We start from the raw sequence: 25,358 nt of genomic DNA, 5'->3' as shown, positions 1-25,358 counted from the left end.
CCATCAGGCCCTGGGGACATGTCTACCTTAATGTTTCTCAAAAACCCCAATACCTCCTCCTTTTTGATCTCAACATGACTCAAATTATTTACACATCCTTTCCCAGACTCATCATCCACCAAGTCCTTCTCTTTGGTGAATACTGACGCAAAGTACTCATTTAATACCTCGCCCATTTCCTCTGGCTCCACACATAGATTCCCTCTCTTGTCCTTGAGTGGGCCAACCCTCTCCATGCTACCCTCTTGCTCTTTATATATGTATAAAAAGCCTTGGGATTTTCCTTAATCCTGCTGGCCAATGCTTTTATGTGACCCCTTTTAGCCCTCCTTATTCCTTGCTTAAGTTTCTTTCTACTTTCTTTGTATTCCACACTTGCTTTGTATGTTCCCAGCCTCCTAGCTTTGACAAATGCTTCCTTTTTCTCTTTGACTAGGCTCACAATATCTCTCGTTATCCAAGGTTCCCAAAACTTGCCATACTTATCCTTCATCCTTACAGGAATGTGCCGGTCCTGAATCTCTATCAACTTACACTTGAAAGCCTCCCACATGCCAGATGTTGATTTGCCCTCAAACATCTGCCCCCAATCTACATTCTTCAGTTCCTGCCTAATATTGTTGTAATTAGCCTTCCCCCAATTTAGCACGTTAACTTGAGGACTACACTTATCTTTATCCATCAGTACCTTAAAGCTTACTGAATTGTGGTCACTGTTCCCGAACTGCTCCCCTACTAAAACATCGACCAACTGGCCGGGCTCATTCCCCAATACCAGGTCCAGTGAGGCCTCTTCCCCAGTTGGACTATCTACATACTGTTTCAAGAAGCCCTCCTGGATGCTCCTTACAAACTCTGCCCCATCCACGCCCCTAGCACTAAGTGAGTCCCAGTCAATATAGGGGAAGTTAAAATCTCCCACCCCAACAACCCTGTTACTTTTACACCTTGCCAAAATCTACCTACATATCTGTTCCTCCAACCCCCACTGGCAGTTGGATGGCCTATAGTAAACCCCCAACATTGTGACTACACCGTTCCTATTTCTGAGCTCTACCCATATTGCCTCGCTGTATGAGCCCTCCGAGGTGTCCTCCTGGAGTACAGCTGTGATATTCTCCTTAACCAGTAGTGCAACTCCCCCACCCCTTTTACATCCCCCTCTATCCCGCCTGAAACATCTGTATCCTGGAATATTAAGCTGCCAATCCTGTCCTTCCCTTAACCAAGTCTCTGTAATGGCAACAACATCATAGTTCCTAGTACTAATCCAAGCTCTAAGTTCATCTGCCTTACCCTGTTAAACTTCTCGCATTGAAACAAATGAACAAATAAACTTCTCGCATTGAAACAACTTATTGTTCAAGATTACATAATTTTTCCAAGATATTTGTCTGTTACTGTTCGTAATATGAACTCATTTTATGTTGGACTGGGGAGTTATTTATCTTTGAACTCCCCATTGATTCTTTGAAGCCACACACATAGTTTGTGTATATGGGTAGGTGTGTGGCCGGACCTCCACCAGTGCTGCATTGATGCAGCAGTTGGGTTGTACATAAGGCTAGCCTGCTCACTTCTCCTCTGTTCTTTTGAGGAGCTCCACAGTTTTGCTGATGTTTGATAATTTCTTGGTTTCTTTATTACTGGTCATAGTAAATAAACAGGATCAGTACCTTGGTTTCTGCCAGATGCTTCTGCAATCGTCAGGAAACCACATGACAGTCTTAGTTGCAAAAAGGCACACTTCAGCTGTACATATCCTCAGAAATATTTCTGGACAATTTTCTGCTCAGATGGCCTTCTCACCATTTTGCACCCTTTGGTCATTTTGTTTTCCATTAAAGGCTTGAAGGATGTTAGGATGTGTTTGATTAAAAACCTGAAGCCTGAAAGAGTGTGGATTCTCAAGGTAAAGAAGATGGGATATTGTTTCCCTCAGACCCAAACAATGGGGAGGTAATTCATAGGTTTTAACTGGTTATCCAGACAGATACTTTGCAAATAGATATCAGAAAGACTTCTGTTATTATAGGGATGTTTTTTTAAGTTCAGAATAAATGCTTTAGAAGAGAATTATGATATAGAATGCTGATAAGTGAGGGAACTGATATTCGGAGAAATTATGCCTTTAAACTGAGATAGGCAATTCACGAAAAACAGCGATTTTATTTTGTATTAAATGAAATATCTGACACTAACTATTTCAGAAGCCAGTCTGAGGAGTTTAAAGTTAGTCGAGCAACTGAACTAGATCTGACCCAATGTCAGCATAATGTTAGCCATGCAAGAAATGAATGACCTTGATTCAAATGTCTGATGAAACACAGCACAGTGAGAAATATCTGTGTTGCTTTAACTCCTTGGCTCGAATGTTATGGCCGATTTTCCCATTCTGCTGCAATGAACGGAAATTTGTCTGGCCGCCAAATTCTCCGACCTCGTTGCAGCAGGAGTGTGGCATTGACAGCTGGTAAAATCGTGCCTCTGATGTATGGAAGTAGTGACGAAGGAGTAACCATGCTGTCGCCACATTGTGTTGGATTTTCAGTGGGAATTGAAGAAATCAGAAAGATCGTCTATGTTGTTAGCGCATTTGAAAATGCTGGGGTCAGGGAAATGAAATTATTCTTTGTCATTTAACAGCTTGTGACATATGGCACAATCAAGGATACTGTGAAATATCACACAGACAGAAAGCAATAGTACTGTCATTGTCATAAAAAATACTTACAGTTATCTTCGAACCAAGGATAGTCCCATACATCTTCATAGCCGTATGTTTCATCAGATTTGGGCTCTTTCGGTTGCACTGAAAAACGCACAATCCATTTTATGCTGAATTAATATTTGTCACAGAGCCAAGAATACATTTCTAGATGCAAGGTGATATACCCCAGTTTCATTCATTTTTGTTCATCGCTCTACAATTTGTAATATTGTGCATTGTTCTGGAATTATGAATGCCGAAAAGTAAGTGGAAGACTGCAAACTCTTTTTGTGCAGGATCTTACCATCCCATTTTCATTTTATCGACTGGGCTTAGGAAATACGAAAGGAGTGTGTGCAAATTTATCACATTTAATCCTTATTTGACTGCAGTGTTAAAATTATAGAATCATAGAATTCCATTTGGCCCATCGAGCCTCCACCAACAACAATCCCACCCAGGCCCTATCCCCGTAACACTACATATTTACCCTGCAAATCCTCCTGACACACATTGAGCATGGCTAATCCACCTAACCTACACATCTTTGGAGTGTGGGAGGAAACCGGAGCACCCGGAGGAAACCCACGGAGACACGGGGAGAATGTACAAACACAGACAGTAACCTGAGGCCGGAATTGAACCCGGGTCTCTGGCACTGTGAGGCAGCAGTGCCAACCGCTGTACCACTGTGCTGCCCACCGCTGCTGTATCCTATTTTGTCAATTTCCCACCTCAGCAGAGTGAGATGGAACTTTTCTGACTGATAGGTGTAGTAAGTTCTAACCAATGGGAAGATCTGGGTGAAACATTCTCAGTTAGCTGATCTGACACGTGAGCTGGTCTCAATTGTGAGAATTCTTCGGCAGTCTTCAACTAGATGTGTAACTGCAATGTTATGAAGTGTATATAGCACATATGATCGCTGAAACAGTGTCAGAACTGATAGACTAACTTACACTCTCCATATTCATCTGGTTCAACTTCTTCAATATCCAAATCAAACTCCAGCTCCTTCTCAAGTGTTGTGTCATATGGTTCCTTTGGTTTTTCCTCTGGTCTGCTCCAGTCATCTGCAATGATGAGCAGAATTTGGCTACAATGGGACCTATGCCACTCACATGCTGATTCTCAAAACTTGTGGAAAAAGGCAATTGCTGAGTTAAATAAAAGAGATTGCATTCCACTTAAAGAGGACAACATTGGTTATTTTAAGACAGACTAGAAATAAAGGAGGAAGCACCTCAAATGTAAGAATCTGTGAGTTTCCCCAGGAGGGGTATTGTTAGACTTCACCTTTTCCTGGAGGAATGATGGCAGTGCAGGAGGCCATTCGGCCCATCGAGCCTGCACTGACAACAATCCCACCCAGGCCCCATCCCTGTAACCCCACATATTTACCAGGCTAATCCCCCTGACACCAAGGCGCAATTTAGCATGGCCAAACTACCTAACCCGCACATCTTTGGAGTGTGGGAGGAAACTGGGGCATCCGGAGGAAACCCATGCAGACACGGGGAGAACGTGCAAACTCCACACAGACAGTTATCCGAGGCCAGAATTGAACTCCAGTCCCTGGAGCTATGAGGCAGCAGCGCTTGCCACCATGCTGCCCTTTTTAATGTTATGGCCTCTGTCTCAAAGCAACTTTACTCCACCTGAGTGTGTGCTCTTCTGTTCTGGATTCACTAACCAATGAAAGCAAACTTTTACTGTTTAGCCTCAATAACAGTTCATAATTTTGAAAGCTCTTTTAAAAATTTCCCTTAACCATTTCTGTTTGAGTAGAAAAAGTCTCAGTTGTTCTGGCTACTTATAGCTACTTAGTATGTTTTCATATTTAAAAATTTAAGCATTTAGTTTCAGTTAAAATATTTATACTGTGCGCACGGATTTTCTAGGAACCAAGAATAAATATACACGTAAAGCAGCACTTTGAAGCTGGAATGCGTTGCAGAGGCTGGCTCTTAAATTTATTTGAAATATTGCTTCTGTTGATCAAGAAAATGGCTGCACCCAAGCTGTTAAAGACCAGTAATGTTATTTTTTTTAAGAATCTGATTTTGGGACACAAAGGATGATTCATCCTGTAGGAGGTTTACATAACAGTACTGGCTGATGTTCAGACACTATAAACGAGACCGTTTTTGCGAAATGACTTCCTGCCATTTTTTTCTTACATTTTGATTAACCCCTCTGATGCCAGCTCTCCCCTCGAGGAGACACTATGTCCACTCAACAATGAGTTAACGTAACATTTCACTTGTGTCCACTGTCATTAGTCTAAAGTACTAATGAGTAGAGGTTTCCATTTTGTAGCTCTGCACTTTTTTTTGCTTTCGCAGAGGAAGAAATGTTTTTTTAAACTCACATTCGTCCACATCTTCACCTATTCCATAATCATAATTGTCTCCATACGACTCCGTTGGAATTTCTGTCGGTTCAGCTGTAAAAGTAAGGAAATTTAAAATTGAAGACTTCACATCCAAAAATTGGATTAACTGAGGTACACGGAGCATAGCAAGAGGAAGAGGGTCTAATACACACCAGGAAATTTCAGAAATGGTCTCATACAGCACACAAAGTGGCAATTCAGCCTATCATGCCTGTGCCAACATTTGGAAAATGCTCCTCTCTTCTCCCTGTCAATGCAAATCTTTTCCATTTTAACTGTATGCAATAATGAGCAAGATCTTAGAATGCAGAGGGCTTCGACTGCCAAAATGATGATAAATATATTCCTGTCGTCAATTTGAATTTATTGTTGATTGCTCCCCTCAAATGCTTTAACTTAACATCTGCTTCTCACTTTGTTGAGTTATATCGGTCTGTGGAGTCACATCACATCTTGTGTGCACTTCATTACAGTTCTCATCTAGTTGGGGATGAAATTCACTTTGAGGTAATAGTGAGGCGACAGTGCATTATGAAACCCTTCCAATTTTACTTTCCACTGGAATCAAGTTGAAAATTGCAACTGATTTACCGCCATCTGCTCTCTCCTCCCAAAATTGAATTTTTCCCTCTTTTATTTTTACAGTGGTTAGCACTGCTACCTCACAGCGCCAGTGACCTATGTTCATTTCCCAGCTTGGGTCACTGTCTGTGCGGATATTGCACGTTCTCCCCGTGTCTGCATGGGTTTCCTCCAGATGCTCTGGTTTCCTCCCGCAGTCCAAAAGACATACTGGTTAGGTGGATTGACCATACTAAATTCTCCCTCAGTGTAGCTGAACAGGCGCCGGTGTGGGGCGACTAAGGGATTTTCAGAGCAACTTCATTGTAGTGTTAATTGTGTTAAATAAACTGAACTTCAGTGTTTCTCAATTTTTTCCCTTGAAGAACCCCTTTTTAAATGAACAAGTAATTATTCCCATTCTAAATCAATACAATGAATTATTCATACAATGCAAGTGCTGCATGTAAATAGAGTTTTGATGATACTTTTATGTAAACAGATATTTCCTTACAATCATTTTACTTGCAGATTACATATAGATACAGCAATCTCCCTGCTTTTATTAACATTCTCTCATGCAGGCTCCCCCCCCCCCCCCCCCCAACCCCCCACACCCGTGAAATAATCAGCTCACTCCACATTGCACATGTGGTAGTCACACTCCACTCCCGTTTATTGGCTCACACCAAGCCTGCCTCTGGCCGCCTACGTGAGCACTTTTACATTATCTTGCAAAGCTCAGTTTGAAAACCACTGCCCTAATTTATTCTATCTACAATGTCTGTAGTATCGCATCAGTTTTCTCCCATTCTCCAGCTATCTTTCTATAGCCACACCATGTTTGTCAGTTATAACTGCAGAAGGAAAGGGAAAGACAAAGAAAAAGGCCTTTTGGTTCATTGAAACATACTTGTAACAGATGGGTGGATCGACCCAGCTTTCTGATGTTGCCGCACTCAAATCACAGTGGAAAAGAAAATCTTGATTTTCCTCCTCTTCAAAGGACAAGTGAGAGAAGAGAAGCACAGGAGCCTGTGACGAAAGGATCCTGCCTGTTCTGACCCCACCTCAGGTACTTAGAACATTAAAGTACTGTGGTGCCTGACTCCAACTGGAACTGACTCCATCTATAGGTGTTCAGCTGACATTCTCTGAATCATTCTGTTCTGAATAGTAACGACAATGTAATGAACCTACCCATTTTCTCTTCTTCAGTGATTTCCGATTCCTCATGTTCAACAAAAGGAGATTCAATGAATGGCATGGTGGGGGGTTCAGTCGGCCACAAGTCATACTCAACTGGGAAAAGAAAAGCAGATTTTGGTTGTTTTCCCCTCTGTTCTGCCTTTACATCATTCATTTACTCCGGCAGTACTCAGGAATTCCAATCTCCCAGATCCCCAGGTAAACACCAAGATCCAGACAAGAGTTGAATTAACCTTTATATTTTCTTGTATAACTTTGTATCTTAAACTGGTGAATACTAGCCCATCTGTTTCCTCCCCCCGAGGAGTCTCTAGGGTTTCCTCCTTCCCCTTTTAGAATATCAGCTTCAGGTCTTTCTGTGGGTTCGCAGTCTGGTTGCTACATCTGCTTTCAATTGAACCTTTTTAATATATGGAACAACCCAAAGGATTACATAAAGAGAGCTGGAACCTGTTCAGATCTGAATTTCCAATGATGTTTTGTTTCCTTTTCCCCATTGGTTATGGTGAGGGGGGGGGGTGAGGCATTCATTCCACTTCAAAAATGGGACCACGAGAGAATGGAAATCTGAGCATGAACATGTTCGAGAGTGTACCTTCAAGAAACATGAAATATAGTCATGTTGATTCTATTTTACCTATACGATCTTACGTCAAGAGCTAAATGCAGGAAACTGACAAACATCTGATAGAAGTGTTGAGCTAACACTGGCAATGGAACATTGTAATTGGGTCACTCTTCAGTGCAGATTTATTACATTTGGTACTTTCTGTAATGGAAATTCACGTTGCTCGAAAATTACTTTGTTGTGTAAGCCATTCTCTTGGAGAATGAACCCTCAGGCTGCCAGCAGCTTCAGTGAATTCTACCTGCTTTAGCTTGACCATTGTTTAAAGATTTTCATCTTACTCACAGTGATGCCGAAACAAGACATCGTAAGAAGAAACTGAAATGTTAGCAGTGTTGCTGTTATGCTAACCCTCCAGAGAACAGCTCAAAGAGCTGAGCTCCCCACCAACAGCTTGTCTGTGGATGGCAATACGAAGACTAGTTCAGACTCAGTGGTGATTTCTCTGACAGGAATCTTACCAAAATTCTTCAAAGGCTCAGACAGAAACTGGCATGAAGCTCTCCAGCTCCACAGACCAGTTGTCTCTCCAGATTTTGAGCCTCTTAATAAATTAAAAATGCGTGGGTGTGGTTTATGCCATCACTGGCAAGTCGTGACCTCAGAGCTGGCAAGACGCACTCCACAGAGATTGGGGTGCCATCTTCAGAGGACGCCCCAATCAGAACAAAAAATAACCTTTCCCCTGCCACCACGGTGATATTGGGGACTCTACCCCCACCCCCAACAATCATCACCAACATTCTCATCCCCCTCCGGTGCTCTTCCTCACCCCCCCCACCACCTGTAAATTTAGCCCCCCCACCATTTAGGCTCCCAATAGGGTCCGCCCCTTGCACTGCCCCTGCACGGTTTGGCATGGCCAGGCTGGCACTGTGCCAAGCTAGCAGTGCCAAACTGTGCCAGGGTGCAGTGACAGGGCAGTGACTTGTCATGTCTCTGTCCTCCTGGGAGCTATACTTGCCTCCGTTCCCACCTCCCCCCACCCCTCCAGAGGGATCTCATCCACTGTTTCTCGTTTGGCCAAATCTCACAACTTATGAATACTTAGTGAGGGGGGTGTGTCATGAAAAAGTATTGGCTGAGGATTAGGAGCAGTTTAAAATTCAGCAAAGGAGGACCAAGGGATTGATTAGGAAGGGAAAAATGGAGCATGAAAGTAAGCTAGCAGGGAACATAAAAACTGACTGTAAACGTTTCTATCGGTATGTGAAGAGAAAAAGACTGACAAAAATGAATGTCGGCCCCTTACAGTCAGAAATGGGAGGATTCATAATGGGGAATAAAGAAATGGCTGAGGAATTAAATTTGTACTTTGCTTCAGTCTTCACAAAGGAAAACATGAATAATGTGTCCGAAGTGCTGAGAGAAACATGTTTTAGTGAAGAGCTGAAGGAAATCAGCATTAGTAGAGAAATGGTTTTGGGGAAGTTGATGGGATTGAAGGTGGATAAATCTCCAGGTCCTGATAATCTTCACCCCAGAGTACTTAATGAAGTGACTCGAGAAAGAGGAAGTAGATCCATTGGTGGTTATTTTCCAAAATTCTTTGGACTCTGGAATAGTTCCTTCAGATTGGAGGGTAGCTAATGTAAGCCCGCTATTCTAAAAGGGAGGTAAAGAGAAAACAGGGAACTATAGACCAGTGAGCCTAACATCGGTACGAGGGAAGTTGCTAGAGTCTATTATCAAGGATTTCATAACTCGGCAGTGGTATAATCAGACAAAGTTAGCATGGATTTACAAAAGGGAAATCATGGTTGACGAATCTATTGGAATTTTTTGAGGCTGTAACTAGTAGAGTTGACCGAGGAGAACCAGTGGATGTGGTTTATTTCGACTTTCAGGGGGCTTTCGACAAGGTCTCACATAACAGACTATTATGTAAAGTTAAAGCACATGGGTTTGCAGGTAATGTCTTGAGATGGATAGAAAGCTGGTTTGCAGATGGGAAGCAAAGAGTTGGCATAAATGGGTCTTTTTCTGATTGGCAGTCAGTAACTCATGGGATTCCACAGGGATCTGTGCTAGGAACCCAACTGTTCACATTATATATTAATGACTTGGAAAAGGGAACTGAATTTATCATCTTCAAATTTGCAGATGAGGGTGAGCTGTGAGGAGGATGCAGAGATGCTTCAGTGTGATTTGGACAGGCTGAGTGTGAGGGCATCTGCATGGCAGATACAGTATAATGTTGATAAATGTGAGGTTATCCACTTTGGTAGCAATAATAGGAAGACAGATTATTACTTGAATGAGTGTAAATTGGAAGAGGTGGATACTCAACAAGACCTTGGAGTCTCTGTGCATCAGTCACAGGTACAGCAGGCAGTGAAGAAGGCAAATGGTAGGTTGGCCTTCATAACGAGAGTATTTGAGTATAGGGATGTTTTACTGCAATTGTATAGGGCATTGGTGAGGCCACACCTGGAGTATTGTGTGCAGTTTTGGTGCCCTTATCTGAGGATAGAGGGTATTCAGTGAAGGTTTACTGGGCTGATTCCTGGGATGGCATCTGTCATCTGAGGAGAGACTAAATTGGTTAGGATTATATTCACTGGAGTTTAGAAGAGTGAGAGGGGATCTCATAGAAACTTATAAAATTCTAACAAGGTTAGACAGGGTAGATTCAGAAAGAATGTTCCCAATGGTGGGGGAGTTCCACTAGGGTTCATAGTTTGAGGATAAGGGATAAACCTTTTAGAACTGAGGTGATGAGAAATTTCTTCACCTGGAGGGTGGTGAATGTGTGGAATGCACTACCACCGAATGTAGCTGAGGCCAAAACGTTGTCTGATTTCAAGAAGAAATTAGACATAGCTCTTGGGGCTAAAGGGATCAAGGGATATGGGAGGAAGGGGGGATCAGGGTATTGAATTTGATGATCAGCCATGATCAAGATGAATGGTGGAGCAGGGTTGAAGGGCCGAATGACCTACTTCTACTTCTAGTTTCTGTGTTTTTATGTGGTGTTACTCATATTAAAATTTATGCAATCTATTTAAATGAGATTACTGCCCTTTGTGGGTGCGAATCTCGTGACACTGCCACTGAGGGAAATTGGGAAATGCAATCTCATTGACGAGAATTGCATTCTTTGATTCTCTCTGGACCTTTTGCCTGCACCGGCGATCCTTCACATGGAGAGTGCGGGCTCAAAATTGTCCCCACAATCTGTCTACACTCACTGTCTTGGCCATATGGGCAGGTTAAAAACATGTAGAACTGTACCCCAGCAAAAATGAGCCAATAGGAGAGGGTAGTTTTCAGCCCCCTGAAACTATGACTCATGTAAAGGTTGATCCCCTACCATTTGGCTAAATATTTAGTCTTAGAAACTTGACTTTTACGTGAGTATGTGTAGTACCCTGCAGATGTGGGAGGAATATAATGATCCAAAGAAGTAGGCTTTGGAGACATTAAAATCACTTTTAATAAAAAATAATCTATTTCTGCTTTTTCCGTTCCGTTCCACTTATGTGGATTTTGTAATCGTTGTAAATCTGATATCAATGAAATGACTAATCAGCCTTTGATCTAATTTACCAGCAGCAGAGGAGGAGTACGATCATTGGCTTGGTAGGTCAAACCAAAAATTTCAAGGGACTAATATGACAGGTCTCAGAACAGCTGTGTTTAATGGCCACAGTCTAGGATTGGCTACTCGCTTTTCTATTGTTTTGTGAAGAGAAAGTAGAGGAATTTTGTTTGGCAGCATTCGGGTAAATGCCGGGTCTATACTGAATCTTGAAGTAACTGCCTCCACGTGTAAACACTATGCCATCTTTGAATCTGTTCGATTCTGATTATGCTTACATATTTCCAGGCCTGTAACAATTTCTTCCAGCATTTCTGTGACAGGCTCAGTTGGAGTTTCTGTAAATCAGAAATAACAAAAAAAACACATTTTTTAGAAAGAACTGATAAATTATACTTTTTTTTCCAAATTCATATTTAAAACTGAAAGGGCAGTCATTCACATAGAATTGTACAGCACGGAGAATTTTTGTGCCTGTTTCTTACCTTGGGAAGCTATTGAGAGACTTTCACCTCATGTGTTTGATGCCAGTTTATGTCGGAAACATGATAATTACTGGGCTTCATTGCAAAAACTCTCACCTTATATTGGGCATAAATTATATCCCCCCCGCTTTGTCAGTAATTGTTTAGTTTGAATAAAAACAAAGCCTGCAAAGCCGACTCTGTATTCTTTCAACAAATAATGTTCCTTAATAAATCTGTACGCCTCCATCTACTCCAATCTTTTGTGTTCCCTGATCAATTTCTTTATAAATTGCTTTATAAATCTGTGTTTCTTTTTCATTTTATCTAAATATCTGTACTGGCTAAGCTATAATTAGTCCTGAACTAAAGTTCATGCTTTTTGCTTCAAAGCTTAGCAGGATTTGTAACTGTCTCAAACAGTTGTGCTACATGCGTGAACTGCTATAAATAAATGATAAAACATCTGATCCTGATCAAAAAATCCAAAATATCCTGAGATATATTCCCTCACTTTCAGTGCTGCGCGCGGCCCACTTCTCCCTCATTGCATGTTTCTGTGATTTCTACCACAGCTGAGGTTTCTTCCACACCTCATATTTCATTTGTGGGTCTCTTTCAGAGTCTGACTGAACGATTATCTGTGACTCCTGAGATGTTCATAATTCAATTTAAATGTTTCTAATCTCAAGTAAAGAAACAGTTCAATTTGAATTCTACATGCATCCAAATGATTCTTGTTGTATAGAACTGCATCAGAATACAGTTAAGAAATATTATATAATTGGAAATCTGCAGACTGAGTGATTCTAAGCTGAAGTGTGTCTGAATGCTGCAAACGAGATGATTTCTAGCTAACGTATCAAACTTTGCTACCACAGTGTGTACACAGCACTTCTTTTTGTCTCCTCACTTGCCATGAGCAGCAATGTTCAGTTGTAAGAATGTCAATGTAATGCTGTAATTCATCAGAGTGCAGGATGTAAGTGAAGTCAGAATGATGCAGCATGACCCTTGGCATGCTGTGAGGCCTTGAGAGGGAAGAACAGAAAAGGGCAAAAGATGTCAGCACACTGGGAGCCGAAAAGCCTGAAACATTACTCTAGAATTGAACAAGACTCACATCTGAAGAAGCAGTTTGCCAATTAAAGATGAGCAGGAAGGAACAATAAAGATAACAATTGAAGATGACTCACAGTGAACAATCGGGATGGGTGATAAGATATGATCTAACTGAGCTAGTCAACAGAATACTAAGTTATTTTTTCCTTTCTCTCCTTATACTCCCAGCATATGTCCAACTGTGGCTGGGGCATGCTACCTAATACTTGATCTCCACCTGTCACTACACAGTCTCATGAAAAGAAATGCAAAACCAACCCACTGCAGACTCTGCCTCTGATTTTTCATTCTGATTGTCCCCCTTCAGCGCCTGTTCCAACATTACAGCTAAAATTGGGACTTAGTGAGTGCAGCTGATCGAATCAGAATCCCCCTCTGTCAGTGCACTGTTTGCTACTGCCCATATGACATCTCTACAATTCTTGAGTGGAAGGGAATTGAATGCTTCCTGAATGGCTCAGTGCATTCATCCAATAATTAGCTGAGTCATACACGCCAAGAGGCCCATTTGGTGAATCTTCTGTCTAGGCAACTGTAGGAGTGTTACAGTTATTCAGTGCCCTCGGTGAAAGGGGGGCTCCCATTCCTGATCATCATCTGATGCTTCCTGTTGGAAAGTTCATGTGTGTGGATGTCATGTTGCTGTATATAGTTGGATATCCTGTGACATGTCTACATGGGGGAGGTACCAGAGAGTACCTGATAACTGGAAACAGGCAGTAGAAAAGAGTCAGGTGTTTATTGACTGAAATATTCACTATTTCAACTCTGAATATTGCTTTTCTCAAGCTGCCCTCATCCCTGACTGGATCTCCTTATGATCACAATTCAGCAATGAGAGCAGGCATTCCAATGGCTGCTAGCAATGATACCCATGAACAACTCTCCATTCTGATGGAATATCTTGCTATTGATCTTTACTGTAGCAATGCAGCTGACTTTAGTTGGTTGGTGATTGGAGGCTCTCCAAAGGCCCATGCATCACTCAAATATGATACTAAGTACTGAGGCTCCAACTTCTGTGCTGGGGTGTGTCCTTCTCACTTTGCTTTTCCAATTCAGTTATAGAGCTTGGCATGGTTTTGAAGATGTTTGCTAAAAGAGAGTGAATTTTGAAAAGGCAGGAAAGTAATTTGAAGGGCAAGAAAATCTCGGGAAACATTCATTTAATACACTCGATTTCTTTTACAAAATAATCTCTCCAAAAATTTCAAAAGCTTCATTTGAAAAAAACTCTCCAACCTGTTACATATCTAACTTTTAGCAGTACTGCTGACAAATCATTAACCTAAAATGTAAACTCTGTTTTTCCCTCCACAGATTCTACCTGACCTACTGCGTGTTTCCAGCATTTCTGTTTTTATTCCAGATTTCCAGCCTCTGTGGTATTTTGCCTTTGCCTCTCCAAGTCAGCTACTTCCTCCTAGCCGAGGCAATCTGGACCACACTGAGGGGCAGGCTTTGAGAGCAGTTCCATATACTGCAACAAAATTCATACTTTGACTGGCCTCAGGACCAATCTCGGGTCACCCAAGTTCAGGCAAAGATGACAAGCAGGTGTAGAATATGTAGTGTACCGGCCTGTTGCATACTTCCCTGGGACCCATCACTCCAGGTCTGTCCTCAAACTGAGCCAAAGTTAGGAATCCCATTGCAGTCAAAGGAGCTGCTTCAGATGTCAGTGATATTCTGCAGTGATCAAGCAGCAAAGAAAAGACCCAAAATTGTGAGACAGCTGAAAAAGTCTTTTTTTAAACAGGATATTTTGAAAATTTTGCAACTTAAAAAGGAATAATACCCTTAAACTTTCCATTCTCCTGTCTGATTTAAGGTCTTCCGAGCGATGTATTACACTATATGAAGGTTAGGGATTGTTTATTTCATGAAAGAGGAAATCTCCAGAAAGCTGAAGCTGTGCCAGATCAAGTATCATCTGACAGGAATCCTGTAAGCAAGCTGCATTAAAGCTTTTATCTTCAGCAACCTGAAGATAACCTGGGCTGAAAAATGGCAGATGGAGTTTAACCCTGACAAATGTGAGGTGATTCATTTTGGTAGGACTAATTTAAATGTGGATTACAGGGTCAAAGGTAGGGTTCTGAAGACTGTGGAGGAACAGAGAGATCTTGGGGTCCATATCCACAGATCTCTGAAGGATGCCACTCAAGTGGATAGAGCTGTGAAGAAGGCCTATAGTGTGTTAGCTTTTATTAACAGGGGGTTGGAGTTTAAGAGCCGTGGGGTTATGCTGCAACTGTACAGGACCTTGGTGAGACCACATTTGGAATATTGTGTGCAGTTCTGGTCACCTCACTATAAGAAGGATGTGGAAGCGCTAGAAAGAGTGCAAAGGAGATTTACCAGGATGCTGCCTGGTTTGGAGGGTAGGTCTTATGAGGAAAGGTTGAGGGAGCTAGGGCTGTTCTCTCTGGAGCGGAGGAGGCTGAGGGGAGACTTAATAGAGGTTTATAAAATGATGAAGGGGATAGATAGAGTGAACGTTCAAAGACTATTTCCTCGGGTGGATGGAGCTATTACAAGGGGGCATAACTATAGGGTTCGTGGTGGGAGATATAGGAAGGATGTCCGAGGTAGGTTCTTTACTCAGAGAGTGGTTGGGGTGTGGAATGGACTGCCTGCAGTGATAGTGGAGTCAGACACTTTAGAAACATTTAAGCGGTTATTGGATAGGTACATGGAGCACACCAGGATGATAGGGAGTGGGATAGCTTGATCTTGGTTTCAGATAAAGCTCGGCACAACATCGTGGGCCGAAGGGCCTGTTCTGTGCTGTACTGTTCTATGTTCTATTAACCTCAACAGGCTCTCCTGTCAGCTAGTTTAATTGCACTGAAGCCACTTTGGATAGGTTGGTTCTCGTTCTTTGTTGGACACAGGACTGACATTTCAGTTTTTTTATCAGTGTCACAAGTAGGTTTACATTAACACTGCAATGAAGTTAGTGTGAAAATTCCCTCGGCGCCACACTCCGGCGCCTGTTCGGGTACACTGAGGGAGAATTTAGCATGGCCAATGCACCTAACCAGCACGTCTTTCGGATTGTGGGAGGAAACTGGAGCACCTGGAGGAAACCCACTCAGACACGCGGAGAATGTGAGACTCCGCACACACAGTGACCCAAGCTGGAAATCGAACCCGGGTCCCTGGTGCTGTGAGGCAGCAGTGCTAACCACTGTGCCACCATACCATCCCATCTGTGAAGTGGTTAAATATCAGTAACCTGGCCAAAATTTAGCCCTCAACCAACTTCACTCTGTAGATTATTTTGGCTATTATCACATTACTGTTAATGAGACTGTGCTTTGTGCAAATTGGCAGTGGCGTCTCTCATGTTATAACAGTGGCTGCACCACAAAAGTGTTTCACTGGCTGATTAGGAAGGATATCCTGAGATCATAACCATGATATAAATCCTTGTCTTTCTTTCTTGCATTCTAGTTTCATATGATTAATGTTAATGACTGCATCTGATTAATGAATTTAAATAACCAATAGTGTGAGATGCTTTTGCAGTTATCACCTCAGAGTTTCCAAGTTTTTCTGTTTTGAGGGTCGTTTGGGTTATTAACAAAAAGAATAAGGGATTTCAAAGCACAGGTTTCATCTTTTAATATTAATTAGCCAGAGAAATGTTTTAAAGCAAGTAGAAAACAAGCAATCATTTGGCCTGCCCTCAAAGTTCCCAATTTTCACTGGCAAGTAATTCTTTTTCAGTAATATGGCAACTGGTGATTAAGAGAAAATTTATAGAAAGATTATAAGATTTGTTTAATTGTTTATTTTCAATTGAGCAGAGATTTCTTGGAACTAGATATATTTGTGCAAGTGTTGATGTCAGTACGGTAACTGGCCAAGAGTATTATTTATATATCACAGATCAGCCCTGTTTGATGAACCATCATCCAACGCCTATAACATGGAGTCATAGAAGTGCAGATAGCTGCATTTAAACAGTTGATTTATTTCAGTGTTGGAACACTCATTGCTGTAAACTTATCAAAGGAAATGCTCAAGGCAATGCCCCCATCTATTGTGAACAGATTATTTTATACATACCCTTGTATTCTTCCACTGGCAGGGACTTTTCTTCCTCTCCCTGGAAAGGTTGTTGAGGGTTCTCTTCCTCTTCCTTCAAAGCATCTTCAGTTTCCTCCAGCTTTTCAACTGGTTTCTTGGGTTTCTTTTCTTTCTTAGGCTTTGGCTGCTTTTCTTTAGGTTTTTTCTCTTTTTTTGGTTTTGAGTTTTTATCTTTGGGTTTTTTCTCTTTCTTGGGCTTTGACGACTTCTCTTTGGGTTTTTTCTCTTTCTTGGGCTTTGGAGATTTCTCTTTGGGCTTTTTCTCTTTCTTGGCCTTTTTGGGTGTTCCTGTCGGGTTTGTCAATTTCTCAGCTGTTACTATCAGTACATCATCTGATTCTCCGCGTCTTTTTCTTGCTTGTGGAAGAGTTTCCTCTGTGCCTTTTATCTTTCCTGTGGATTTCCTGGATCTCACTGTCGAAAGAGTAAAATATGAAGTACTGACGGAAACAAAAAAAAGGAAAATCGAACAGCAAAGATGAAAACGGTTGGTAGAGAACCTCAATTGGTGTGTTATTTTCTCAACTAAAGTATAATAAAAGAATAATTAAAGTATAGGGGCCAATTAAGTTGGACAAGGAAATCTTATGGAGGATGAAATGATGATGGGTTTTCTCATAAGATTATAGCATAGCGTATGGGACTGAAAAGGGAAAGGAGGAGATAATGGGGATAACTATAGTTGGAGAGCAGCACTGAAAAATGGTGGATCATAAAGTGCAAAATTTATTGTGTTTAATGCTATGTTTCTTGGAATGTGGAGGAACCTAAGAGGGAAACAAGAATTTTGCAATTGTACGGAAAATTCAGATGTAAATTTTAACTTAAATTCCCAGAAGTTAATAAAATATGCAGAGATCAAGTTCCTTCCACATTGTTGATCCTCATCAAACAAAAACACTTTGATAGTTGTTACTTGTACTATGTTGTGGCAAATTTCAGACAGGGCAAATTTCATAACATGCTGAATGATGGCGCTTCATAGGGCGGCACAGTGGCACAGTGGTTAGCACTGCTGCCTCACAGCACCAGGGATCCAGGTTTAATTCCGACCTTGGGTGACTGTGTGGAGTTTGCACATTGCCCCCGTGTCTGTGGGTTTCCTCCGGGTGCTCTGGTTTCCTTCCACAGTCCAAAAATGTACAAATTAAGTGGATTGACCATGCTAAATTGCCCCCTGGTGTCCCAGGATTTGTAGGTTAGATGGATTAGCCGTGGGAAATGTGTGAGGTTATGGGGATAGGATAGGCTAAGATCAAGTGTAGAATCGACATGCTGTATTTGGTTGAAGTCATTAGGTTACGTTTTAGCTTCATTTGAAGCAATTTTTAAAAGCGGCATCTCGGCCTTTGGCTAAGATGCAAATGAGATCAAGCCTTGGAGGGGGTGTAATGCCTACTCCAATCAGCTTGGATTATGTAGATCAAGCCCAAGACAGGAGATGAGAGCCCTGTCTTGTCAGCATGAGTCGGGAATGTCTCGCTTGTTGACACTCTGAATTGGACTTGATTGGATTGAATTGGATTTTAAAAAATAGCGTCGAGGGCCGACGTAAAGTACTCTGTCAGAGAGTCAGTGGAGACTGAATGGGCTGAATGGCCTCCTCTGCACTGTAGGGATTCTATGATTCATCTGCCCCCATCTATATCAGGTTCTCATCCCCATTTTTCAGAAATCATATGAATTTGCATGACATTTGGATGAAGGTGATTCATTTCACATTATTAATTCCACTTCTTTCCAGCACAGGTATTTCTTAAATGATCCCAGAGTTCTTTTTCAATCAGATCCTATTTCAGATGCATGTTCTCATCCTTAATTCAATAACAAGACGTTGGATTCTAATGCAGCCACTTTATTTTGAAATCCCAGAGCCATGGAGAAGACCCGAATTCCTGATAAAACTCTGCTCAAAAAAATGGAAGAAGTTACTTCTAAAAAGGTCAGATTACAACCTAAATATGCACTCCATGTGTGACAGCACGAGACAAATTTTGACACCTAGTGGTGCACAAGGCAGAGGCTTTTTTTCCTGGAACAGGTTGCTAGCCTGTCGTCAAAGGCTTTTATAGCTTGAGGAGTGCCACTCAGCATCAAGCCTGGCTGACCAGGAGACTCTGCCACGCTTACTGCTTGTCATTGGCACCTGTTGGAAGGATTTTGCAGGTTGATCCTCAACCTATTGGCCATGTTATGAATGCAACTTCCTTGACCATCAAGTTCTGGCGTGGGACATGAACCTGGAGCTACTGGCTCCGAGGCAGGGACCTGACCCACTGCGCCCACTAGACAAGTATGGCGCTGTCTATGTTGCAGAAACATAAAGAAACCACTGGACTTAGATAAGATGACTTCTCTACTGGGAAAGTATTCAAGGCAATCTGGAACATAGACAATTCAAATTTGCCCCCCAGGACATGTTAGTTTTATTTATTCAGGCTTGGAAGTTATGCCTTTGTATGGCACATCTCTGGTGTACCTGCAGCAGAATCTATGTTCTTCACATCTTAACTGGACTGAAGATTGACACTTACCAGGAGATGTTTCTTTGGAAACACTCTGAGCTGCCAGTATCCTAAAGGGTCCCGTGTGTTCTGCTGCATCCTCCGTTTCTGCAGGGGGGATCGTATCAGGGGACAGCCCCGCTGTCTTCTCCTCATTCCACTGGGTGGACCTGACTTGGATTTGAGAGTCTTCAGGGGCGATCAGGGACTGAGTGAAACCAGCGTTGTTCAGAGCGAGAAGTGTTAAGATTGTCAGAGGGTAGGCACCGCACCCTGTCATCTCAGCTGGGTGCAGAAAAGACTCGGGCAAAGCTACAAATAGTGGAAAAACAACAGCTCGTGCAGAGAATCCCACCGGTACAACAGCGAGACAGCGGGTGCCCGGACAAGCCCAGCCCAGAGCAAACAAAAGTTCAATGCAGCATGAGCAGAAACGAAGCCGGCACCAATTCTCCCGAACCAGGGACAGATTAAGCCGGACACAGCCACAATTCAGACACAGCCCGATATGTTTTGAAAATCAAAGTTTTATCAAATCCTTGCCACGTTGAATATCGTATACATAAAAAAAGTTACAGAAGGGTTAATATTCGACCCCCGTGAACACGATTAAACGGCGGCAATAAAACTCCATTGAATAGTGCTGGAAGGTTTTTGCATTAAGCTTGGATGGAGCCTGCAGATCAGAGTTCCCGGGCAATGACTGGACTTCCCCTCTTTGATGCTGAACTGTGGCTGCTTTGAAATGTCCCCCTTCACTCTCCTCGTCTGCCTGCCGCTCTCCTCCGCTGACTGACTGGGTTTGGCAGCTGTACTTTTTTGTCATAAACAAGGAAGGAAATTAACCCCCACCCGGTCAATGTATACTCAGAGTCTGAATTGCGAAAAAAGAGGGGAAAAAAAGCTTGGCACAAATTCTCCAAATTCAACAGCCAACATAAATCAGGAAGGAGATTAAATGTGCAAAGCAGTGAGTGAGTCATTTGCACCAGAAAGCATTGTTGAGAGTTAATCATTAAAGAGATGATACAGTCTTCTGTGATTTCTCCACCAATACACAAAGGAGCAATGACCAGGGTTATAAACTGTTGAAAACTCTGCTGTTGTTGGAAAGTGGTGAATTTCATGCTTGCTGGAATAACAAAGCACCCTCTTTTTAAGGCATGTCTTGACATTTTAAAGACATGTCTCTCCAGACATTCTTCACCTCCCGTTTCTCTCGGCTGAATTGCATCTCACATCCAAGTGGTTAGGGGAATGCAACAGTTACACATCTTGGTTTTAGGAACACTGTAACAGGAGTAGGCCTTTTAAGCCTGTTCAATGAGGTTGTAGCTGATCTCCAACCTAACTCCATATGCCCACCTTTCCCTCTATTTCTTTTGGTTAACAAAATATATACATCCCATTTTTAAATGTAACAATAGATATGTCATTAATTATCAGTTGTGGAAAAAAAGGCCCAAACTCCTATCATCATTCACTTAGTCCATGATAAAAAAAAGTTTCCCACTTTCCTCTGGACCTCCAGGAATGTATGGCTGAGATGTTATCTGCACATAGGGATTGTAGGAATGAATCCATCACTCCATTTCTCGGGCTCCCAATGAATCAGTGTGATTTTATACACATGATATCTGATGCCATGTTCTCAGGGGTTGAACAGAAACCCTATTGACTGTAATTAGTGAATTGAATTGATCCAAGTGCTATCGTGTTCTAATCTTCAGAAAGTGGAAGAAGAAATTATTGTACCAGACCATGAAAATTCAGCTAAAACTACAATTTTTGAATTTGTTACTTATTCTTGAGATATGGGTGCCACTGGCAGGTCAGTGGTGGTTTGACCAACCTCTTGAACTGCTGTAGTTTATGTGGTAAAGGTACACCCACAAGACTGTTAAATAGGGAATTCCAGGATTTTGATTCAGTAACAATGAAGGCATTGTGCTATATGCCTAAGTGAGGATGGTATGTGACTCGGAGGAGTACTTGGGGGCAATGGTGTTTCTCTGCACCTATTAGTCTTGTTCTTCAATGTGGTGAAGGTTATGACTTTGGGATGTGCGAAACCTTGGTGACTCTAAGCAATCCAGCTACGTACGGTATGCTCGTGTTTGAGGGATATTTAATTATTGGATTGGATGCTGTACTAGTGAATTGTTTTATTCTGGATAGTGGCAAGTTTCTGGATCTTGTCTGTGCTTCCCCGGTTAATTATTGCATCATAATCCTGACTTGTTGGTGGAGGATGGATTTTAAGTTTAAGTTTTATTTATTAGTGTCACAAATAGGCTTACATTAACACTGCAATGAAATTACTGTGAAAATCCCCTAGAGAATCAGGAGGTGAACCACTTCTGTAGAATTTCAAGCCTCTCAGCTGCTCCAGTAGCTTCAGCAATTGTATGGCTGATTCAGTTGAGTTTCTGGTCAATAGTAATCCCAGGATGTTGTTCTGAGGGTTAGCAATGAGAATGCTATGCGGAGATATTTTCACTCTGTTGTTGGAGGTAATCATTGCCTTGTGTGGGCAACATTACTTGTCACTTCTCAATCCAAGCTTGGTTGTTATCCAGATGTTGCTGCATGCAGACATGGACTGCTTCAGTATCCAAGGAGCTGTGAATGATATTGAACATTGTGAAATGATCATTGAACACCCCCATCTTCTTTGGGGGGAGGGTCATGATGAAGCAGTTGGAGATGGTTGGACCGAGGATGTTAGTTCCAGTGATTGTAAGTTGAGGAAGAAGTCCGAAACTAGCCTGTACCTTAAAACAAGTTCATTTCCAAGCCAGAAAAGCAAAGTCACAGAATCTTCCAATTCTTCCGATCGTCAGTGTCACAGCTATGCATACTATTTGGTGTATGACCAATTGTAAAACAAATTAGCAGACAGAATTTTCTGCACGCCCCTGTGGCAAGTTTTGCAGTGACAGAGGCGATCTGTCATTGGCTGGTGGTGGGATCTTCCAGTCTCATGGCTGTCAATAGGGTTTCTTTCCAGCTGTATGCACCCCCCCCTCCCCCCCCACCCCACCCACTGGGAAACTGCTGTGACCGGAAGATCCTGCCAGCGGGAACAGCTGGAAAGTGCCAGCCAATATCTCCATTTATTGGTGTACCAATACCCATCATGTGTTTAACATTGTAATTGCCATTGAACCATCATAACGCAATTGTCAGTCTAACAAAGTGATTTTCACTGGACCACAACAATGTAATTAATAAGACAGTGACAGTGGACACTACCCTGAGGAATTCCTGCAGCAATATTGTGAGAATGAAATGATTGACTTCCAGCAGTTGCAACAAACTTCCTTGGTGCTCGGAATGATTCCACCCTCCACCAACAAGTTTACTCTTTGATTCCTACTGGCTTCAGTTTTGGCAGGATTCCTTGGTGCCACACTTGGTCAAGTGTCACCCTGATGTGAAGGGCAGTCATTCTCACTTCTAGAATTCAACACTCTTGTTCATGTTTGGTTGCAGTGAAGCCTGGAGCCATGATCCTAGCTGAACCCAAACTGAGCATTATTGAGCAGGTGTATAGTACTGATGACGACCCCTTCCATCAATATTTTGGTGATTGTGAGTCGGCTAATGAGCAGATTCGATTTGTCCTATATTTGTGACAATTTTCCAAATGATCTGGCCAATGCCAGTGTTGTAATTAGACTGGAAAATCTTGGCTGGAAACTCAGCTGGCTCTGAATCATGGACCTTCATATGGTGTCTTGGCGTTTATTGGTAGGGGGATTGAATTTAGGAGTCGTAGCGTTATGTTGCAACTGTACACAACTCTGGTGCGGCCGCACTTGGAGTACTGTGTGCAGTTCTGGTCCCCACATTACAGGAAGGATGTGGAGGCTTTGGAGAGGGTGCAGAGGAGGTTTACCAGGATGTTGCCTGGTATGGAGGGGAGATCCTATGAGGAGAGGCTGAGGGATTTGGGATTGTTTTCGCTGGAAAGGCGGCGGCTAAGAGGGGATCTTATTGAAACATATAAGATGATTAGAGGTTTAGATAGGGTGGATAGTGATAGCCTTTTTCCTCTGATGGAGAAATCCAGCACGAGGGGGCATGGCTTTAAATTGAGGGGGGGTAGTTATAGAACCGATGTCAGGGGTAGGTTCTTTACCCAGAGGGTGGTGAGGGATTGGAATGTCCTGCCAGCATCAGTAGTAAATGCGCCTAGTTTGGGGGCGTTTAAGAGATCCGTAGATAGGTTCATGGACGAAAAGAAATTGGTTTAGGTTGGAGGGTCACAGTTTTTTTTTTAACTGGTCGGTGCAACATCGTGGGCCGAAGGGCCTGTTCTGCGCTGTAATGTTCTATGTTCTATGTTCAGCGTTATGGCTGAAATGTTTTTGGGGCCCATAGCCTTGGCTATGGTTCATTAAAAGTAAAAAGCAAACAGTAATGAAAAATTACAACAGCAAGTATTGCTTAAGCTATGCCTCTTCTGATACAAAGTACTGAGCAGTGCCAGTCTTTTACATCCATCTCATTTGATAGCTATAGGGCCTTAATTTAATGTCTCATCCCAAAGGTGACACAACAATGCAGCAGTCATTGCACTAGGAACATATCCTCAGCCACTTCTCAATTCTGTCACAAAGGGCTTGGTTGCCAAGCCCCAAAAAAATGGTTGGGAGAGGCGAACAAGAGGCTTGGCCAAAGAGGTGGATTTTAAGCAGAGTTTGAAAGGAGGAGAGGGATATGGAGAGGCAGAAAGGCTTTGGAGGAAAAATTAAAAAGTGGAATCCAAACAGCTGAAGTAACATCTGTACATTGAAGGGAATATGCATGAGACATCAGAGAGTAACTGAAACATTTGGAGGCTATAGGTGTGGATTGGGTTGCAGTTAGGTAGGGATGAGGCCTAGGTTTGTTTAAATATAATTAACCAGTCCCCACAGAATGTTGAAAACAGACTATCATTCAGACTTGGCTGTTGTAACAAGGCCTCGGAGGCAGAAGTCCCTTCACCAAAATCCCTTTATTTACAAGTCTGACAACAGCATACAGAGTGCTTTCAGTTAGCAGTCTACACTTGGAGTCCCAGAGGAACTGACACACCTGGTTAAGTACAGAGAAAGAGGCTCTCTGACTGGCCCATCAATTTGGCCCTTAATCAGGGACATATTTTTGTGTACAACCAAATAAACAAAATCAATTTAACTTAGGGCAGAGTCTGCTTCGCTTCCGAGATCAGACAAGGTCGGGCGTTTTCAGATTAGTATGGCCGTAGGCGGCCCTTAATCAGGGAGTTCATATTCTAACAGGCTCACCTCAATTGCCTGATGAAAGTCATTACAGCTCAAGAGATTGAAAAAAGGGCAGCAATTTCTCCAGGTTTTCTGGCAAGATCCAGAGACTATGCTCTTGGTTGATAATTTAAATATTTCAGCAATAGTTGTGAATGACGTAGACTTCTGCTTGTTCGGCCTTATATATTAAGAGCATCTCAAGGCCCAATTTAACAGGCTGGTATAATTCCCACCTTAGTTGCAAGATGTTTAATGAATGTTTCTTGCTTGGGTGCCAGTGAATTCTCCTCCAAAAATCAATTGGAACACATCATCCTGGAGGATATTAAACTGGAAGGCCCACTGTATTGCTGTGTGGATCAGCAGAAGTTCTTTATCTTTTGTAAGGGAAAGAGGATCTTGGGATATGTGCTGATGGGGTCTTTGGGGATTTGTTGATGCATTAGTCCAGACGATTCTCTGTTGGTTTGAGAGTGTTGGAAACAAAATTTGTTCCTTACTACTGTTTCCCTGTTGATTAGAAATTGACTGCTTTACATTGTTCTTCTTGTGCAGTCATACCTGTTGATTTTATTCTATTTTAAAGATTATATCAATATTTATAATATTTTTATGTGTCTCATAGAATTATAGAAGTTACAGGACAGATATAGAACACACTTGGAGCACACTTGGTCTCCATATTTAAGGAAGGAGATACTTGTATTGGACTTTTTGGTTCCTGGAATGAGGGGGTTGCCCGGTTATGAGAGGTGGAGTAAATTTGGCCTGTATTCTATGGAGCTTAGAAGAATGAGAGGTTATCACATTGAAACATTCAAGATTCTGAAGGGGCTTAACAAGGGTTGTT

The 25,358-nt window shown here is 42.2% G+C and overlaps 1 protein-coding gene across 1 annotated transcript in view; it reads right to left on the bottom strand.

Moving 5' to 3' along the window:
* Positions 1–20,032, bottom strand: part of LOC144510129 (inactive carboxypeptidase-like protein X2) — a 66,554-nt gene extending 46,522 nt beyond the window's left edge. The window contains exons 1-7 of the mRNA XM_078239480.1: positions 19,263–20,032; positions 16,708–17,142; positions 11,323–11,382; positions 6,867–6,968; positions 5,082–5,156; positions 3,670–3,783; positions 2,735–2,812 (exon numbers count right to left, since the gene is read on the bottom strand). Coding sequence (XP_078095606.1) covers positions 2,735–2,812; positions 3,670–3,783; positions 5,082–5,156; positions 6,867–6,968; positions 11,323–11,382; positions 16,708–17,142; positions 19,263–19,512 — 1,114 coding nt within the window. The 5' untranslated portion in view covers positions 19,513–20,032. The remainder of the gene's footprint in view (positions 1–2,734; positions 2,813–3,669; positions 3,784–5,081; positions 5,157–6,866; positions 6,969–11,322; positions 11,383–16,707; positions 17,143–19,262) is intronic.
* Positions 20,033–25,358: the final 5,326 nt, after the last annotated feature.

Source organism: Mustelus asterias, chromosome 22 (genome assembly GCF_964213995.1).
Source record: "Mustelus asterias chromosome 22, sMusAst1.hap1.1, whole genome shotgun sequence".
Taxonomy (NCBI): domain Eukaryota; kingdom Metazoa; phylum Chordata; class Chondrichthyes; order Carcharhiniformes; family Triakidae; genus Mustelus; species Mustelus asterias.
This window is presented reverse-complemented; position numbering and strand designations above follow the sequence as displayed.